This window comes from Lissotriton helveticus, chromosome 3_1, assembly GCF_964261635.1.
Source record: "Lissotriton helveticus chromosome 3_1, aLisHel1.1, whole genome shotgun sequence".
Classification (NCBI taxonomy): domain Eukaryota; kingdom Metazoa; phylum Chordata; class Amphibia; order Caudata; family Salamandridae; genus Lissotriton; species Lissotriton helveticus.
In genome coordinates this window covers 2,076,630,585-2,076,648,626 of record NC_136061.1, presented here as the reverse complement: position 1 = coordinate 2,076,648,626, position 18,042 = coordinate 2,076,630,585, and the positions used below count along the sequence as shown (strand labels likewise).

Here is an 18,042-nt window from a genome sequence, read left to right as displayed (position 1 = left end):
GACAGCTCGGCAAGGACTGCACTGTACTAGACCTATGCTTAAATACTTTGCTGTTTAAATGGCGAAAGACTTTGTCATTTTCTATCTCGGCATGGATAGCACTGTCTAATCCTATGCCTAAAAACTTTGATAGAAAAACAGACATTTGAGGTGAGCAGATCTAGAGTGTTGCTGGTGTTGAGAGTGCTCTAACAGGGGCTGCTTTCCACCTAAACTGAGACCTACCCAGAGTTCTCTCCTTCTTTTTTGCATAATTAATGCGTCACTCTATGCCTGAAAGGGTTTTGTTTTGACTTAATACTGGGTGCTCCCTTGTGTCTGGACAAAGCTATACCTCTCTGAAGAGCTCTAATTAGAGCGAAACACTGTGTCAGGGGTTGCTTTTATTCATTTCAGGTTGGCTTGAGTTGGTATTTTACCAATTCAAAGCTGTAATATTGTGCCTGGAGTGATAAATGGCTTTTGTTATTTGACAGCTCGGCAAGGACTGCACTGTACTAGTCCTATGCTTAAATACTTTGCTGTTTAAATGGCGAAAGACTTTGTCATTTTCTATCTCGGCATGGATAGCACTGTCTAATCCTATGCCTAAAAACTTTGATAGAAAAACAGACATTTGAGGTGAGCAGATCTAGAGTGTTGCTGGTGTTGAGAGTGCTCTAACAGGGGCTGCTTTCCACCTAAACTGAGACCTACCCAGAGTTCTCTCCTTCTTTTTTGCATAATTAATGCGTCACTCTATGCCTGAAAGGGTTTTGTTTTGACTTAATACTGGGTGCTCCCTTGTGTCTGGACAAAGCTATACCTCTCTGAAGAGCTCTAATTAGAGCGAAACACTGTGTCAGGGGTTGCTTTTATTCATTTCAGGTTGGCTTGAGTTGGTATTTTACCAATTCAAAGCTGTAATATTGTGCCTGGAGTGATAAATGGCTTTTGTTATTTGACAGCTCGGCAAGGACTGCACTGTACTAGTCCTATGCTTAAATACTTTGCTGTTTAAATGGCGAAAGACTTTGTCATTTTCTATCTCGGCATGGATAGCACTGTCTAATCCTATGCCTAAAAACTTTGATAGAAAAACAGACATTTGAGGTGAGCAGATCTAGAGTGTTGCTGGTGTTGAGAGTGCTCTAACAGGGGCTGCTTTCCACCTAAACTGAGACCTACCCAGAGTTCTCTCCTTCTTTTTTGCATAATTAATGCGTCACTCTATGCCTGAAAGGGTTTTGTTTGGACTTAATACTGGGTGCTCCCTTGTGTCTGGACAAAGCTATACCTCTCTGAAGAGCTCTAATTAGAGCGAAACACTGTGTCAGGGGTTGCTTTTATTCATTTCAGGTTGGCTTGAGTTGGTATTTTACCAATTCAAAGCTGTAATATTGTGCCTGGAGTGATAAATGGCTTTTGTTATTTGACTGCTCGGCAAGGACTGCACTGTACTAGTCCTATGCTTAAATACTTTGCTGTTTAAATGGCGAAAGACTTTGTCATTTTCTATCTCGGCATGGATAGCACTGTCTAATCCTATGCCTAAAAACTTTGATAGAAAAACAGACATTTGAGGTGAGCAGATCTAGAGTGTTGCTGGTGTTGAGAGTGCTCTAACAGGGGCTGCTTTCCACCTAAACTGAGACCTACCCAGAGTTCTCTCCTTCTTTTTTGCATAATTAATGCGTCACTCTATGCCTGAAAGGGTTTTGTTTTGACTTAATACTGGGTGCTCCCTTGTGTCTGGACAACGCTATACCTCTCTGAAGAGCTCTAATTAGAGCGAAACACTGTGTCAGGGGTTGCTTTTATTAATTTCAGGTTGGCTTGAGTTGGTATTTTACCAATTCAAAGCTGTAATATTGTGCCTGGAGTGATAAATGGCTTTTGTTATTAGACAGCTCGGCAAGGACTGCACTGTACTAGTCCTATGCTTAAATACTTTGCTGTTTAAATGGCGAAAGACTTTGTCATTTTCTATCTCGGCATGGATAGCACTGTCTAATCCTATGCCTAAAAACTTTGATAGAAAAACAGACATTTGAGGTGAGCAGATCTAGAGTGTTGCTGGTGTTGAGAGTGCTCTAACAGGGGCTGCTTTCCACCTAAACTGAGACCTACCCAGAGTTCTCTCCTTCTTTTTTGCATAATTAATGCGTCACTCTATGCCTGAAAGGGTTTTGTTTTGACTTAATACTGGGTGCTCCCTTGTGTCTGGACAAAGCTATACCTCTCTGAAGAGCTCTAATTAGAGCGAAACACTGTGTCAGGGGTTGCTTTTATTCATTTCAGGTTGGCTTGAGTTGGTATTTTACCAATTCAAAGCTGTAATATTGTGCCTGGAGTGATAAATGGCTTTTGTTATTTGACAGCTCGGCAAGGACTGCACTGTACTAGTCCTATGCTTAAATACTTTGCTGTTTAAATGGCGAAAGACTTTGTCATTTTCTATCTCGGCATGGATAGCACTGTCTAATCCTATGCCTAAAAACTTTGATAGAAAAACAGACATTTGAGGTGAGCAGATCTAGAGTGTTGCTGGTGTTGAGAGTGCTCTAACAGGGGCTGCTTTCCACCTAAACTGAGACCTACCCAGAGTTCTCTCCTTCTTTTTTGCATAATTAATGCGTCACTCTATGCCTGAATGGGTTTTGTTTTGACTTAATACCGGGTGCTCCCTTGTGTCTGGACAAAGCTATACCTCTCTGAAGAGCTCTAATTAGAGCGAAACACTGTGTCAGGGGTTGCTTTTATTCATTTCAGGTTGGCTTGAGTTGGTATTTTACCAATTCAAAGCTGTAATATTGTGCCTGGAGTGATAAATGGCTTTTGTTATTTGACAGCTCGGCAAGGACTGCACTGTACTAGTCCTATGCTTAAATACTTTGCTGTTTAAATGGCGAAAGACTTTGTCATTTTCTATCTCGGCATGGATAGCACTGTCTAATCCTATGCCTAAAAACTTTGATAGAAAAACAGACATTTGAGGTGAGCAGATCTAGAGTGTTGCTGGTGTTGAGAGTGCTCTAACAGGGGCTGCTTTCCACCTAAACTGAGACCTACCCAGAGTTCTCTCCTTCTTTTTTGCATAATTAATGCGTCACTCTATGCCTGAAGGGGTTTTGTTTTGATATATATATATATATATATTATATATATATATATATATATATATATATATATATATATATATATATATATATATATATATATATATATATATATATATATATATATATATATATATATATATATATATATATATATATATATATTTATATTTATATTTGAGTTTAAACCATTAATGTTGTCACTGACATATTCACCAAACTATAACGTCACTTTAACCTTAGTTTTTTCAGTGAATATATATATAGATATATATATATATTCACTGAAACTAAGGTTTTTCAGGGAATATTTATATATATATATTATATATATATATATAAATATATATTTACTGAAAAAAACTAAGGTTAAAGTGACTTTATAGTTTGGTGAATATGTCAGTGACAACATTAATGTATTAAACTCAAATAACCAGAGAATTTCACCAGTTATAGTTCGCAGAGCCTCTATTCAATAGAAAGATTTAGAACATGTTCAATATCGCTACAAACCTATGATATATTAGAAGCACATATGCTTTGTAAATACTTACAGCCATTAGCACTACACATGCTGTACAAAATATGGTAGAAAAGTAATATGGTAGTTACCTGCCACTTTGTAAGTTAGAAAACAAACTAACACACTTATTGAATTATGTCATCAATTATGTCATAGAACAACTCATGAGTGATGTAATATGTGAGATCAAAAGCAGTGCATGGCGGGTGTTAGACCTGGCTTGTCCAGCAGGGTTATCCCCAGACTTTTTGCTTTTTGGTCTTCTGTTTCTGACCTGTTTTTGTTGGTTTTATGACTCTGGGCATTTTGCCACTGCTGATCAGTGCTAAAGTGCATATGCTCTTCCTGTAAATTGTGTTTATAGATTAGTGATTCCATGATTGGCAAATTTGATTTACTGGTAGGTCCCTAGTACAGTGCACTGTGTGTGCCCAGGGCCTGTAAGTCAAATGCTGCTAGTGGGCCTCCCGTAGTGATTGTGCCACTCACATGAGCAGCCTGTAAATGTAACTAAGTCCTGCCACTGCAGTGTCTGCGCACAGTTTGGTACTGCCATGTCGACCTGGCAAGTGCACCCACATGCAAGGCCCTAACCTTCCCTTTTTTAACTTGTCAGTTACCCCAAATGTAGGCCCAAGGTACCTGTGTGGGCAGGGTGCAGTGTTTGTGAAATATGGGACATGCCCTAATGTGTGTGGCAAGTCCTGATAGTGAAATACAGATACAAATTGAAAGGCTATCTGTCCCATAGGATAGAATAGGAGTTTATTTATAACATCTTATAAATATACCTTCGCATTGGGACAAGTTAGAAAGATGGAGTTTAGTATGCCCAAACTCAGAATATAGAAATGCATCTTTTAGTAAGGATGATTTTTATATTGTGTGTTTGAAAATACCACTTTTAGAAAGTGGGTATTTTCTTGCTTAGCCATCCTGTGTGCCTCTCTTGGTTTGTGGATTGACTGCCTGGCTTTGGAGTGACAGGGGGTGGGGATGTGCATTCTCCCAGACAGCCACGGGGGGGGCGAATTTGATGTGTTTCCTGACTGGGCTGGGCTGAACAGACCTGGGCTGCATTCAGAGTAGGGGGAGGAGATTTCTTTCACACCTGAATGAGCCTGGTCTGCCTTGGACAAATTTGTCTCTAATTTTTGCTGGGCAGCTGCACTAGAGAGGGCAGAACTGGTTTTGTCTGTGCAAAGAGCTTCTCTGCCACCAGAGAACAAAGGAATTTGTGCTATAAAAAGTGGGGGCCAGACCACAGAACTTTAGATTAGTGCTGAACTAAGGAACCTGCCAGGAAGAAGAACTGGGAAAGCTGGAGGAGGACTACTGCCCCTGTGCTATGTGCTGTTGGGGTTGGCCTGCAATGGTTGCTTCTGTCTTGGGCAGGGAAAGGACTGGACTGTACTTTCATCATCCTGCTGTTAGAGATTTCTCTAATGGCTTGAAGTAAAGCTTGCCTCCTGTTGGAAGTCTCAGGGATAGAAAAGTCTTTAAAGATCATTTCTGGATTTCAAGAGTAATCTTTGCCAAGGAGAAGAACTGGAAAAACTGAAGAGAAGTACTGCCCCTTTGCTGTGTGATGGGTAGGGTTGACCTGCATTGGCTGTTTCTGCCAAGGAAAGGACAAGGACTTTGTTGTTTGCCATGTCCCCTGCATGAGGAAGATCTCAAAGGGCTTGAAGTAGAGCTTGACTCCTGTTTTGAAGTCTCAGGGATACAAAGACTTCACCCCCGCTCCTCTGAACTCCCTTCCTGAGAGTTATGACCTGCTAGAGGAGCATGTTGCTGTTCTAGGACTCTGGAGGTTGTTCCTGCTGTTGGGAGCTGGAAGAGTAATGCAACCAGGCAACGCATCTGTACCTGTATTCGACACACCGTTGAAGAAACCAACGTAGCTCCTGTCTGCATACCGAGAAATTGCCGCACGCAGCATCGAGTGCACCGATCTACGAAGGCCAAGATCACTGCACCGATTCCGACACAGGCCCTGCTGTGCAGCTGCAAGAACCAATACATCGTGGGAGTGCGGCTGAAGAAATCAACGCAGCCCAGTTGCTACCAACGCACCGAGAACCAACACATCCCAATCCTCATGCATCACGCCAGGGTTCCAAGTTGACATCAACGCTGTGGCCGCAGTAACAAACCGACGCATCACCTCCCCATCAATATGGAACCGACGCATCACCTCCCCTGCGTGGCAGTAAGGAACCGATGCATCACCTCCCCTGAAGTAAAGGACCGACACATCACCTTCCCTGCATGTAAGAAACCGATGCATCACCTTCCCCACAGCTATTTTTGTTTAGGATTTCAACGCATCCAAGGTACTTTGTGTTGGAAGTGTTGCATCTATAGTTTGCTATGGATAGAACTGTTTCTACCTTTTGAAAGTCACATGTTTATTACTGTATTGTGGAATGTTGTCATTTTGGTCTTGTTTGGTTTAGATAACAATTTCTTATTTTACTAACCTGGTGTGGTGTGCATTTATAGTCTTTTCACTGTGTTACTCTATGCACGCACAAATGCTTTACACACTGCCTCTGAGATAAGCCTGTCTGCTCATGCCGAGCTACCAAGGAGGTGAGCAGGGGTTATTTTAGCAGTGTATCGTCTTTACCCTGAATAAGAAGAAGGGTCCTTACTTGGACAAAGGTGCAAACCATTGCCAACTAGAGACCCCCATTTCTTACAGCGGGGCACATGTTATAGTTAGCTTTGCTAACTATAACGGGTGAATTTCTGTGTTATTTTTAGTTCAAAACATTAATGTTGACACTGACATATTTACCTAAATATAAAGTCACTTTAACCTTTATTTTTTCAGTGAATTTCTAAGGTTTTAAAAAAAAACAAACATGTTTTTAATCACCTCTAATTATAGAGTTAATTTAACCTTTACTTTTTCAGTGAATTTCAATGTTTTGTTTAATGTAAATTAATATTTTATTGCCACACATAAAGTCATCCCTGTGCACGCCCTTTGGACATGCCAGGCAGAGGGTTTGCTGTTGGGCCTGTCGCAAACCCCCCCCCACAGACAGCTAACCCCATGCTGTGCATGCACAGTGTGGGGTTGGCCACAGGGCTTGTGTCCATACCTCTAGCAGGCTGCCAACCCCACGCCACACACACCCTTTGGCATGCGCAGAGTAGGGTTGATCTTGAGGCCCCGGGGGACTGGGGGTCCTGGTGACCCCATCCCCTGAGGCCAAAACATATATATATTGGGGTGGGGGCATGCAGCACCTCTCCCCGTGCCTTAATTAGTCTCAGGTACCTCACCCCCAGGGACAGTTCGAATAAAAAGGGAAAGGGGCAGCGTGGCACCCTCCCAAAGAGTTAAAAGGCCACAAGGACCCCATCCCCGGGGGCAAAATATAATTAAACAGGAGAGGGGTTGTGCGTTCCCTCCTGAGCCTTCTTGGGCCCTGGGGATTCCATTCCCCAGGGCCAAAATCTAAGGGGGTCCTAGCCTTATTAGGTCCTAAAGGTCTCGTCACCCGGGGCCATGGATTTTTTTATTAGGGGAGTGGACCACATTGCATGTCATCCTGAACCTCTTTTGGACCCAAGGACCCCATTCCCCAGGACTGCATGATATTATAAAGGGGAGAGGGAGAGATGGACCCCCTTTCCCAACCTTGGGGCCGATTAGGATTGCGGTTTTTCCGTATCCTCCAGGCCGGCGGAAGTGTCCGCTGTCCCGGAGGATGCGGAAAAACCGCTGCGGAGCCTTCAAAGACCCCCCCGCCAGATTAGGATGGCTGGGGGGTCAGGAAGACCGTCCGCTTCTTTTCCGCCGTGGTCGCCTTCGGACCGCGGCGGAAAAGCTCTAACATGTCTGGCGGTGTCTATCAGACACCGCCAGGCATATTAGGATGTCTGAATGTTTATGCCTTTCCACGGCCGCATTTCCGCCGTGGAAAGGCATACGGACTTTTGTTTGGGGGCCCGTTGCGGGCCCCCAGGGGTGAAGGGGGGGTGGTGGTTGCACATGGGGGGTACCTATGGTACCCCCCTGCATTTGCATGCACGAAGCGGCAGGCACTGCGCGGTGCCTGCCGCTTTGTGCATGCAAATGCTAAGCATGCATATTTAACCTTGCGGCGGGTGCTGCTTCAAGCAGCACCCGCTGCAATGTTAAATATTGAGGATGTGACTGCCAGGGTGGCGGTCACATCCTAATTGCACTGGAGGGAACGCCGCAGCCCCTGCGGATGTTCCCTCCACCTCCGGGGTCGCGGACGGACGCAGGTCCGTCCGCAATCCTAATCGGCCCCCTTATTGGGCACTGGGGACCCCATCCCCCAGGACAGTCAATTATCAAAAAGGGGAGGGTGCCCATTCTCTCTGAGCCTAATAACCCAGGGCCTACATTAATAATAGGTGGGTGCCTCAATGCCCACCCAGGGCACCAACCAAATACCACACTTGGGGCTGTAGAGGGGAACCCCAGAGCCCTCGTGACCCCAGACGGGTCCCCGCATGGTGCGGCAGCCAGAATTGCTCCTACACAGAAGGGGCAGCTATTTATGCTATTCCCTCCGGGTGGGATCAATATGAGTTCTGTTTCCCTGCTCGTATCAGTGCAGCAAAGGAAACAGAGCACAAGTATGCTCCTAGCAGGTGGGAGCATTTTAAAATCTCCGGCCAACTGGAAGCAGGTTAAGGGCCGTAGGACAAGTTTGGCGGTCCAGTGGACCGCTGTATTACCGGTGCAGTGGACCGATGTATTAGCGGTGGCGGCCCATGCATGGTGACCTTGGCGGTCTGACCGCTGTATTAGGAGTTGGGCGTATCGGCTTTGGGAAGATCACTACTGGACCGCTGAGACCACCAGCAGACCGCTGGGTTCATGGTCAGGGAAAGGCAGCCAACATAGGTCGATACAGGGGAGCTGCACCGCCATCCGTAATATGAGTTACCTGTTCCATGGGCGGATCGCAGCGGTCTGACCGCCTGTTTTAAGGTGGTGATGGTGAAGGATTTGAGGTGCGTACTCACCCTTTTCTTCTTCTTTCAGGCAGATCTGACGTGATCCCTTTCATCAGGTCCCCTCTTCACAGCAGGATCCTAACCCCAAGGATTACAACACATTTTGGGCCAATCTTTAGGTGAGTCAGTTTCAAACCATATACCACATTGACAGGATTGCCCACATATGGGCCGAACCCCAGTAATGGGTATATAGTTTTCCCATATATATCATTCATATGTGTGCATCTGGCACATCTGCAGTCAAAATGCACACAGAGGTATTGATATATCTGTGAAAAATACTCACGACCCCTGCAAATATCCCGGCAGGTCCTGTGGTCATTTCGTAATATGGTGGTCTTTGGACCGCCAGCGCTGTGGGCTGATAGCTGGGGCGAACGCAGTCCTAAGGTGGTCCAATCGCCAAATTCACAATGAGGGCCTTGCTTCCGCTTGGCTGGAGATTTTAATATGCTACTGCCAGACTGGAGCAAACACGTGTTCCCCTGCCTGTGCTAGTGCGGCCAGGGAAACTATTGTGTCCTAGGGGTGGACTCCCAGGGACACAGTAAGTAAGCCAGCCCTGGGAGATGGGGGTGCCCACGTCCATTGTTTTTAGAATTCAGCCTCAGGGGATGGTGTCCCGGGGGCCTAAGAAAGCTCAGGGAGAGTGGATGAGTGGCTACTCTTCCTTTAAAAAAACAAAATTGGAACCCTTGTGTTGGGGTTCCCTCGGCCTACACAGGCACAGGGAGGGGGGAGCCGTGCAGCAAACCTTGGTGTTTTTCTTTTTTATTTGTCCCCTGGGGTTCCCACCATGGGGCCTCAGGAGACAGGGTATCCCTACCCTGCCCCCTTATATCATTTTTTAAAAATTCAGGGCAGGAGACTAAGGGCCCCATCGCTGCTCTTCAATCTAGTTATGCAGAATCGGCACCTGATGGTGTGGAAGTTGAGCAATTAGGCTTCCAGAGGAAATGTTGTTCCAGGGAGGTGTCATTATGCGTGTCAGAGTCCTATAAACTGAGAATATTGGCTATGAGCGCCTGCCATCTGGAGTCACTTTTCTGGCAAGTGCAGAGTTAAAGGACTCAAGTTAACATCCCTTTATACATGAAAAGAGGACAGACATCAAAATGATATACTTGTAAATGTACTTGTAAATAAATTCACTAAGAACGGTAATAAAACACGTAACGTGGTAAAAATTATTCAAATTGAGAAAAAGAAAAAAGGGACAAAGAAAAAGGAACAGCTAAATAGCAAGCACTGAATACATAGAATATTTATTTTAAAAAAAATATGTCGCAATCAGATTATCCTGCAATGAAATGGGTAAGGAGCTTGGCACCCTCTGCTTCTCTGGGACAAGGACAAGACATTTGGAAAGGATAATCTGAGAAGAAAAGCAAGCCGGTGAAGCAGGCATTGGAAGAGATGGAATTGTTGAGATTCTTGTGTCAGTCTTGATCAGGATGCACATTGCTTACTCCGCCTCAGTGGGCAAGTGTGCCATCACCAGCGGGGTCAGTTTTCGGAATAACATGTGTAGCTTTACGCCAGAGGTGAGTTTTTTTTATCCCCTGACTCCTTTTCAAATAGCCTGAGCATGGATCTTACCTCTCCCGCCTATTATACAATCTGTCAGCTGGTGCAGCTCTGTTACACTCAGACTTTGAATAGGCCTTATATCTTGAGACGTATCATAGCCTATGGCCTACCTCTTCTTTCAACCAAAAGGAACATTTGTTCCAAAAGGCATTCAGTTTTAGGCACCTGCAATGACAACGTCCCTCATATTTGTTGATCAGTGTCCAAGTTCGCCTATCCTTAGTCAGGTGCATAGTTCATTACGCCACAGCATCTTTCTTTCTGTAGTTAATCCATTTCTCTGTCTTGTGTATAAATCTTCAAATGCTACTCCTTTCTTCTTCGTAATATCAGCCTCTTTCTTCTGGGATTCAGTTATCATTGTCATACCTTTTAGTCCCATTAATTCCTTGAAATGACTGCTATGGTCTCTCCGCCAGGGCCGGCTTTAGCACTGATGGCGCCCAGTGCGACAATGTTTGTTGGCACGCCCCACTGACCACATCTACCACCATTTAACAGTGCTCCTCAAGTCTCTATAACCACTCTCTTTCAGACTGTTTTCGTTTTATAGCGCCACTCATACCAATGTAGGGTGTCAGAGCACTTTAAATCACGCACACATTGGCACAGAGACAATCATATGTGTAAATCAGTGTATAGAAAATATTACCTAAGACAGGTGTAGGAGCCATATGTTATCTATACTGATAGGCAAAATAGTTTGAGTCCTTGGTCTGGAAAAGCACAAATTCAGAATTTAAAACATAACATCATTGTTAAGGGTTTGCTTTAATGATAAAAATTGATTGCTTCTACCCTAATGATCCCTTTTTGCAAGTTTAGTTTAATGAAAGACAGGGCAAAAAGACATATAGCACTAATACATATCTTGTAGTTTGCATGCAGCTCTTTGTTGACAGTTAGTAGCTCACTATGCTATATTAGAATTTTAACTTATAAACTGTAACAAAAGTAATAAAGGATACCTGGGACACAGCAGCAACCCACTGCCCTTTTACATTATATGTACTTTGTGATCTGCATGGTACACATTCTTTGCAATAGGCACATTAACCCACTGCACCACCTTAGGATGAGTTAAAACTTCCACTAGACAAACCTACAATCTCCCTCCAGCAGGAACATTAATCACAGGAGTGATCTTTACGTTTTTATTGATGGCTGAAAATTGCTGGAAACAAGGAATGCGGCAGCAGGTGCTTTTAAAATGAAAATATCCTTGCAATCAGGGTGCCCCCACCCCAAGTCAGTGCCCGGTGCGGTGGCACCGATCGCACCGCCCTAGTGCCAGCCTTGCTCCCCGCCTCTAGCTTCTATGTTTCATTCATTTGATTACCGTCTGAGGCACTGTAAGCCTGTCTCTTGTTGAGAAGGTTACTGGTAGAACGCTCCACTTTCATACCTTCTCACATGCTAGCCGCAAAACACACACATCCCATTTTCAAAATGCCAGTCAATCTTCATATCATACCATCTGCATTTTTTAATCCACCACTAGTCGTGTCATTTATTACCTGCCATTCAACTCGCAATGCATTTAAATGTTTTGTAGAACTGTGCTGCATTGCACGCGTCTAAAAAGTCTGTTTTACTCTCCCCCCACCCATTGAAGCATGTTAACTTTTAGCATGTTTTGTTGACAGAAAGTATGATTTCTTCCATTTTGATTAATAGTGGTCTTTATAGTCAACAACCATCATCATGTTGATGAGGTCATGCACCAGATTGCATCTATTACCTGCTAAGATAGCCTCGTGTTATATTCTCCAAGGTTCTACACATACTCGCGGCCTCTTCTTTGTATCCTTTCTCAAGTTCTGCCTCTATGAACTCCATCTTGCTCTTCAGCTCCTCCAAATTGTGTATATTCTCACAACCATTGCTCTGACCTGTGTAAGGATTATCCAAAGGAAAATCAGGCTGTGCAACACTATGTTCATGTGACTACATGGCACTCAAAGTGGTTGGCAAGTAAAGGAAAACAGTGACATCATTCAGGGCCTATTACAGTTAGTAAGGTCTTGAACTACTGGGTGTGCCTGCTAGTCCTAATCATGCTCTAGTTTTTATATTTTTGGAAACTTTCTTACCAAGATATTTACTCCCATCCTGTATGTTTTTGTCCTAGTGATTCTAAGTGAGCAGTAGGAAAAAAAGTATTTTTTAGCATTCTTATTCCGGTTTATTTATTTAGAGATTTTGTGGAGCTCTGAACATATTGCCTCGTGTCCCCTTCAGAGGGCTAGTTGGTGGGAGGCGAGAACCTTCTGAGGTCCCTTCACTTTCATTGGATTCTCAAATGGATATTGACAGACACACTGATGGATGATGCAGCTCCTAAGAATATAGATTTAAGAGATTAGAAAATGGATCTCAGCTAATTGTTCTCATTTATATACTGCTTGTAGAAATTACAGTAGCAAAGCAGTATGACTAGGTAGGATAAAAAAGCATAACGGCAGTTGGTAGTAATAGCAATGACTGGAAAATCACTAAGCAATGTCCTACTTGGTATGGTGTTCTACAGCAGCTTGGCATACAAATTTCCTACAAGATTTTTGCCCCCCCTTGGGAAACCAGTAGAGTGATTGTGTGCAGACGAAATTCACCCAGATGCTTTAAAAATCTTCCTGCCTGCTATTGATAACAGAGGGTATATTTGGGGACTGTGAATTTAATTTAATCTGATAACATAATTTATTTTTATGTTTCCCTTAATTTACCAAACATTCATTTAAAATGCGAATTGTTTGTATATTACAAAGACTCAGAAGGCAGTTAAAGTAAATTAAATAAATATAAATTTGTATTCATTCGAGTTTTGATATCTGTTTTCTATGCCTATAGTACACCTAGCCGGCCCTTCCATTTTGTTTCATAAGGTGATAGGGCACTATGTTTAACAGTTTGGCCGGGAAGAAGCCTGATGTCGGGTGAAACGTGTCACCGTAATAAACTTCTTTGTTACATCAGCTGTGGAGTGCGAGGTTTCCTTGGGGCTGATTGTTAGCCCGTGGGGATTTGTTGTTATTAAATCCGGGCCCTGCACCTGTACGCTCGCACCAGCCCCGCTAGCATGGATGAGGCCGGTGTCTCTGCAGGACTCTCCTTCAGCTACATTATTAATGCTAAAAACCAGGTTAGAGACACACACGGCCTGTTTATTCTTTACACAAGCATTAAAGAAAATCTTCAGAAATTCTGAAATAGATTTTTCATTATATTGTAATTTCGGAGAAAAGGTCAATTTGGCTATATAATCCCTGACATTCGCAGTGACTCTCAGCCCATGTGCGTCTCTCCTTGATGACTCTTATCTCCAAACTGAAAGGAAGCCTTTACATTAATTCTATTTACCCATGTTTTTAAATTCAATGTATTTTCAGATAAAAACAGTTTCTTTTTCCTTTTTTATGGGACTAGCATAAATTGCAAAGTATTTGAGTAAATCTGCTTTTTTCTGCATGGCCATCCGAGATTTTTGCCCTATCTGCTTTGCTGTCTTTAAAACTCTGTGCCCTTTACCCCTGCTAACCAGGAGCAAAGTGACTGTGCTCTACCTTTAAATATTGTAAAATTGGACGATTCCTAATTAGCACATTTAACTTGCCTGTAAGTCCCTAGTATATGGTGTATAACATACACCTAGGACACGGATAATACATTTCACTTGTGGACTGCAGCACCTATTGTGCCACCCACTATGGTGGCTGTCCAAGCTTCGCTACAGGCCTACCATGTTTAGCTTGATTGCTACAGTGTAAAACCTGCAGTGCCTCATATTAGAATAAACTGTTTTGTCAGGTAACCACCCCTCCACCTTTTAAATATCAGTAAGTGAGCCCCATATAAACTTTGTAGCTCACAAGGTAAGATGCGTGGTATTTAGAAGTGAGACATGTATAACATTTATATTGCCATGCCTCTACAGTGTCAAGACCCGAAACACTATTTTCACAGTGGCAGGCATAGCTGGCCTATGTAGAAAACCAGAGTTGAGATTCAAATACTAATACTGCTAATTTGGGAAAACTTCCAGCTAGGAAAATAATTAAACCACTATTTTTATTATTTATTAAAAATCTAATTCAATACTGAAGTCATATTTTTAATAAATATTAAGTAAAAGTAAGTTTTAGAAAGTTGCCCTTTGCTTGCCTGAACTTTCAGAATGCTAATTTGCATAAGCCTCTGCCAGTTCTCAGTCTGTGCTCAGCCTTGAATATGCGTGAAATAGGTGTCAAGTGTCTCCCAGGAGGAAACCTAAATGGGCAGAGATAACTACTCCACAGAATATTCGGAGTGGGGGCTAGATGCATACTGTGTCACCACATTGTCAACTCCTGCTTGACAGGTCTGTTGCACACAAATAAGGGGTTGCCCCGTAACACTGGGAACATGGGCCGTACATTAACAACATAAACAAATGACTCCCTCAAAAAGAGTTTACAGCCTATGCTCCTTTGTCAACTTAAAAAAACAAAGATATCACCATACACAATCAGTTGTATATTTAGTTTTTTATTTTTGTACTACAATACAGAAATAAACGTCCCTACAAGTGCTCCAAAAAAAAAACCAGTCCCGTGCAAGTGGTTTGTGACAAAGTTGAAAATTGATGTGCAAAAGATGTTTACAAATGATAATCCACTGTTGACTAACAACATATTTCTATTAGCACAGAACTTAATTCAATTCAATAACTTTATTCTGTCTAAATAACAATAGGCCATAAAAGTACATAGAAATATTGAACACAGCTATAGTCAAACATAAAAGTTTAAAAAATGATTATACATTACAAACAGTATAAAATAATAGGGTTCATCGTCACAACGAATAACCGAGCTTGGAATGAACAGAAAAGTGCGTGTAGAAGTCAAATTTCAGAAGTCATTTTGATGTTACAAGCAGTAGGTGTAGTTAAAAAAGCATAAGAAGGGGCTAAAGAGAGAACAAAATGCTAAAATAGGGTCTGCCATGCACTCCTACTATCCCCCAACATCTATGCCACCGCCATATACTGAGCCGCTGTACACATACAATTCTAACAGACCAGCCCATCATTGAGTGTCTAACCCTAAGTGCTGTTTTCAAAAAGGCACAGACAGTGAGAACAATTTCGGGTGAACACAGAGATTGTAAATGAAAGAGGGCCAGTCTACAACGCGGAGGCCCAGCCTCTGTAACAAGGGTATCAAAAAGTGCTTTCATGCTAGTCTGTGCAATTTGCAAAAGAAGAAAAAGTGCAGTAGAGATTGTGCAGAATGATTATCACAGGGGCAGAAGGAGACTGTATTCCCTGCTGGATCTAAAAAGTGTTTGAAAAATAAAGACCAATAAATTGTCACTGGTCTGAAGCAGAAAACAAGTGACCGCTCCCATCTTGACACGCCCAGAGACAATTACAGAGGGGGTTCATCTGTGTATAAGAGACTATAAAAATGCAACAACGTGGGTTGGGATAACTCGTGTTCCAACCTAATGTTTACACGGTGGTTCTTAAATACTGTTTTCACCTCCATATTTGCATTTTTAGGCATACAACTGGGTTCAGTGAACCACCAGGATATACCAAGGGGACCAAGAGTATCCTGTTTATTACTCAGGCAGGGTATGGAGAGTGCCTTATCCAGCGTCAGGCATTTAGATATGATGTCACTACAGAGCTTAGCGGCTGGGTTCAACAAATACTAACCCAGAGTAAAAGGGGGACCAGCTGAATCTTATTCTCTATGAAATGCTGGTTTAACTCAAAATGGGTATTAAGACTAGAAGTGGACGGTGGTGAACTCAGCAACCATCGCAGAAAGCGGTTTTCTTTGGCCTGAAGAGAACAGCATTTACTGAAACCGCAGATTCTAGCTCCGTAGGTAGCTACACTGATGCATGGTGAGTTATAAACTTTCAGTGGTGGATACTCAGACTTAATTTGCCTGGGCCACTGGACATAATGTGTGACTTAGAATAATTAGTAAATAGGTTCAGAATTTGCATAAAAGAAACAAAGCAGTCCACCTGATGTCTCAACGCTTTTGGGGTGCGGGCTGGTAAAACCACATCATCAGCGTATAGTAAAGCGGGAAGTGGGGAGCCTGCGATTCTGGGTATATATCTGTGTGAGAATTGGACAAGTGGGCTGTTAATCCGTTGATATATAAAATAAATAATAAGGGTGCCAGTATACATACTTGCCTCACACCACTCTTCAGGGGGAATTTAGAAGACACCTCTCCATTGGAATTTAAGCTGAACCGAGCTGAGAGGTCTGAGTGCTGGGAGTACAAGAAATTCACCAGAGGGGGGTCCATGCCTTGATCCAGCAACATTAACCAGAATTTGGTTCTGTTCACTGAATCAAAGGCGGTGGATAAATCCATGAAATCAAAGTAAATAGGGGAGCGCTTGGCCATAGAATATTTTAAAATAATCAGAGCCAAGTTCAGACATTATTCATTGGTTCCTAGTTTTGGCTGAATCCAAATTGAAAAGGGGAGAGTAGGTCCTTATCAGCTGCCCATTCGGCCAAAAGAACATAAATAACTCTGCTGATAATCTTAATAGTGCTGTTGATAAGTGAGATAGGTCGCTAGCACTTGAGCGATATACAGTCACCTTTTTTTAATATAGAAACTATCGTTGCAGTAGACCACGAGGGGGGAATAGTAGCAGATAAAGAAGTGTTAAATGTATTCATTATGAGGGGACCGCAAATTTCGGGCATGGATTTCAACAAATCCATTGGTACCCCATCGGACCTGGGGCTTTACCACCCTTACTGTGATGGATGGCCGACTCGACTTCCTGCAAACTTAATAAAAGCACAGAACTCATATAAATGATGTTTACTGCACAAAAAATAACTTAATAGCAGACAACAGTGGAGTTCATCAACGTTTTGACTTCTATGGGGTCTTCATCAAGACAAAGAACAGTGGCATCAGCCCTAACAATGTAAACAATGTATCCAACAATCCTTGGTTTCACTTAGTCTATCTTGACGAGACACCTAATATTTAATGTTGTAACAGTTTGGCGCACAATATAATCGCATTCTACTTTTCCCATTTTGGCACATGGGTGAACGTGTCCAACGCATTTGGTATCAGTCAATTATTATGCATGGTTTTTTTTCTGTTTTTTATTTAAGGTTTAACAGTGCCTCATACACTATTACATGCAGATTGCCCTGACGTGTTCTGGGCAGTAATGCATCTTCCTTGTTTATTTCACCACATTTATCAAATAAATCATTCCACTGATCTAACACTGGTATTTTCCTAAGACCCTTTCTTTCCTCTAGGAGTAATAAAATAGTTTTGGACTCTGTCCACTTTTGCAGTGCTAATCGCCATCCCTCAATGAGAGGGCTGCTCTGACTTCCCATTTCATAGCAATCTTATGCTTTGCCAAAAGAAGATCAGGGTCTTAAAACCTGCCGGTGGGCCTACCGACTGCAAAGTGAGAAAGCAATGGCAGCAGGTAACAATCAGGATTTAATATATTAACATTCCCAGTAATTGCAGATTGCTTGTTATGTGTGTCCAGTATTAAAAAATAACGGGGCAGTTACAACATGCCTAGTAGAGCATTGACAGACATTATTATGTTCATAATTATTTCAGTCGCTGGGATGTCTTATATCTACCATTAACTCTTAATTTGGTCTGACACTTTCTGAGCCATGTGCAACTGTGGACTATGGCAATGTCTGCTTTCCACCTTTCTTCTACAGGTGGTCAATTTGTCTTTTTATTGCTTCTTGGTATATAATCAAAATAATAATGTTATTTGTGCTTCGAAATGAGAAATTAG

The 18,042-nt window shown here is 42.6% G+C and overlaps 1 protein-coding gene across 1 annotated transcript in view; it reads right to left on the bottom strand.

Moving 5' to 3' along the window:
• Nucleotides 1-18,042, bottom strand: part of LOC144824359 (uncharacterized) — a 73,260-nt gene that overhangs the window by 17,146 nt on the left and 38,072 nt on the right. Inside the window, exon 4 of the mRNA XM_078683472.1 lies at nucleotides 11,966-12,116. Within this exon, the coding sequence (XP_078539598.1) occupies nucleotides 11,966-12,116 (151 nt within the window). The remainder of the gene's footprint in view (nucleotides 1-11,965; nucleotides 12,117-18,042) is intronic.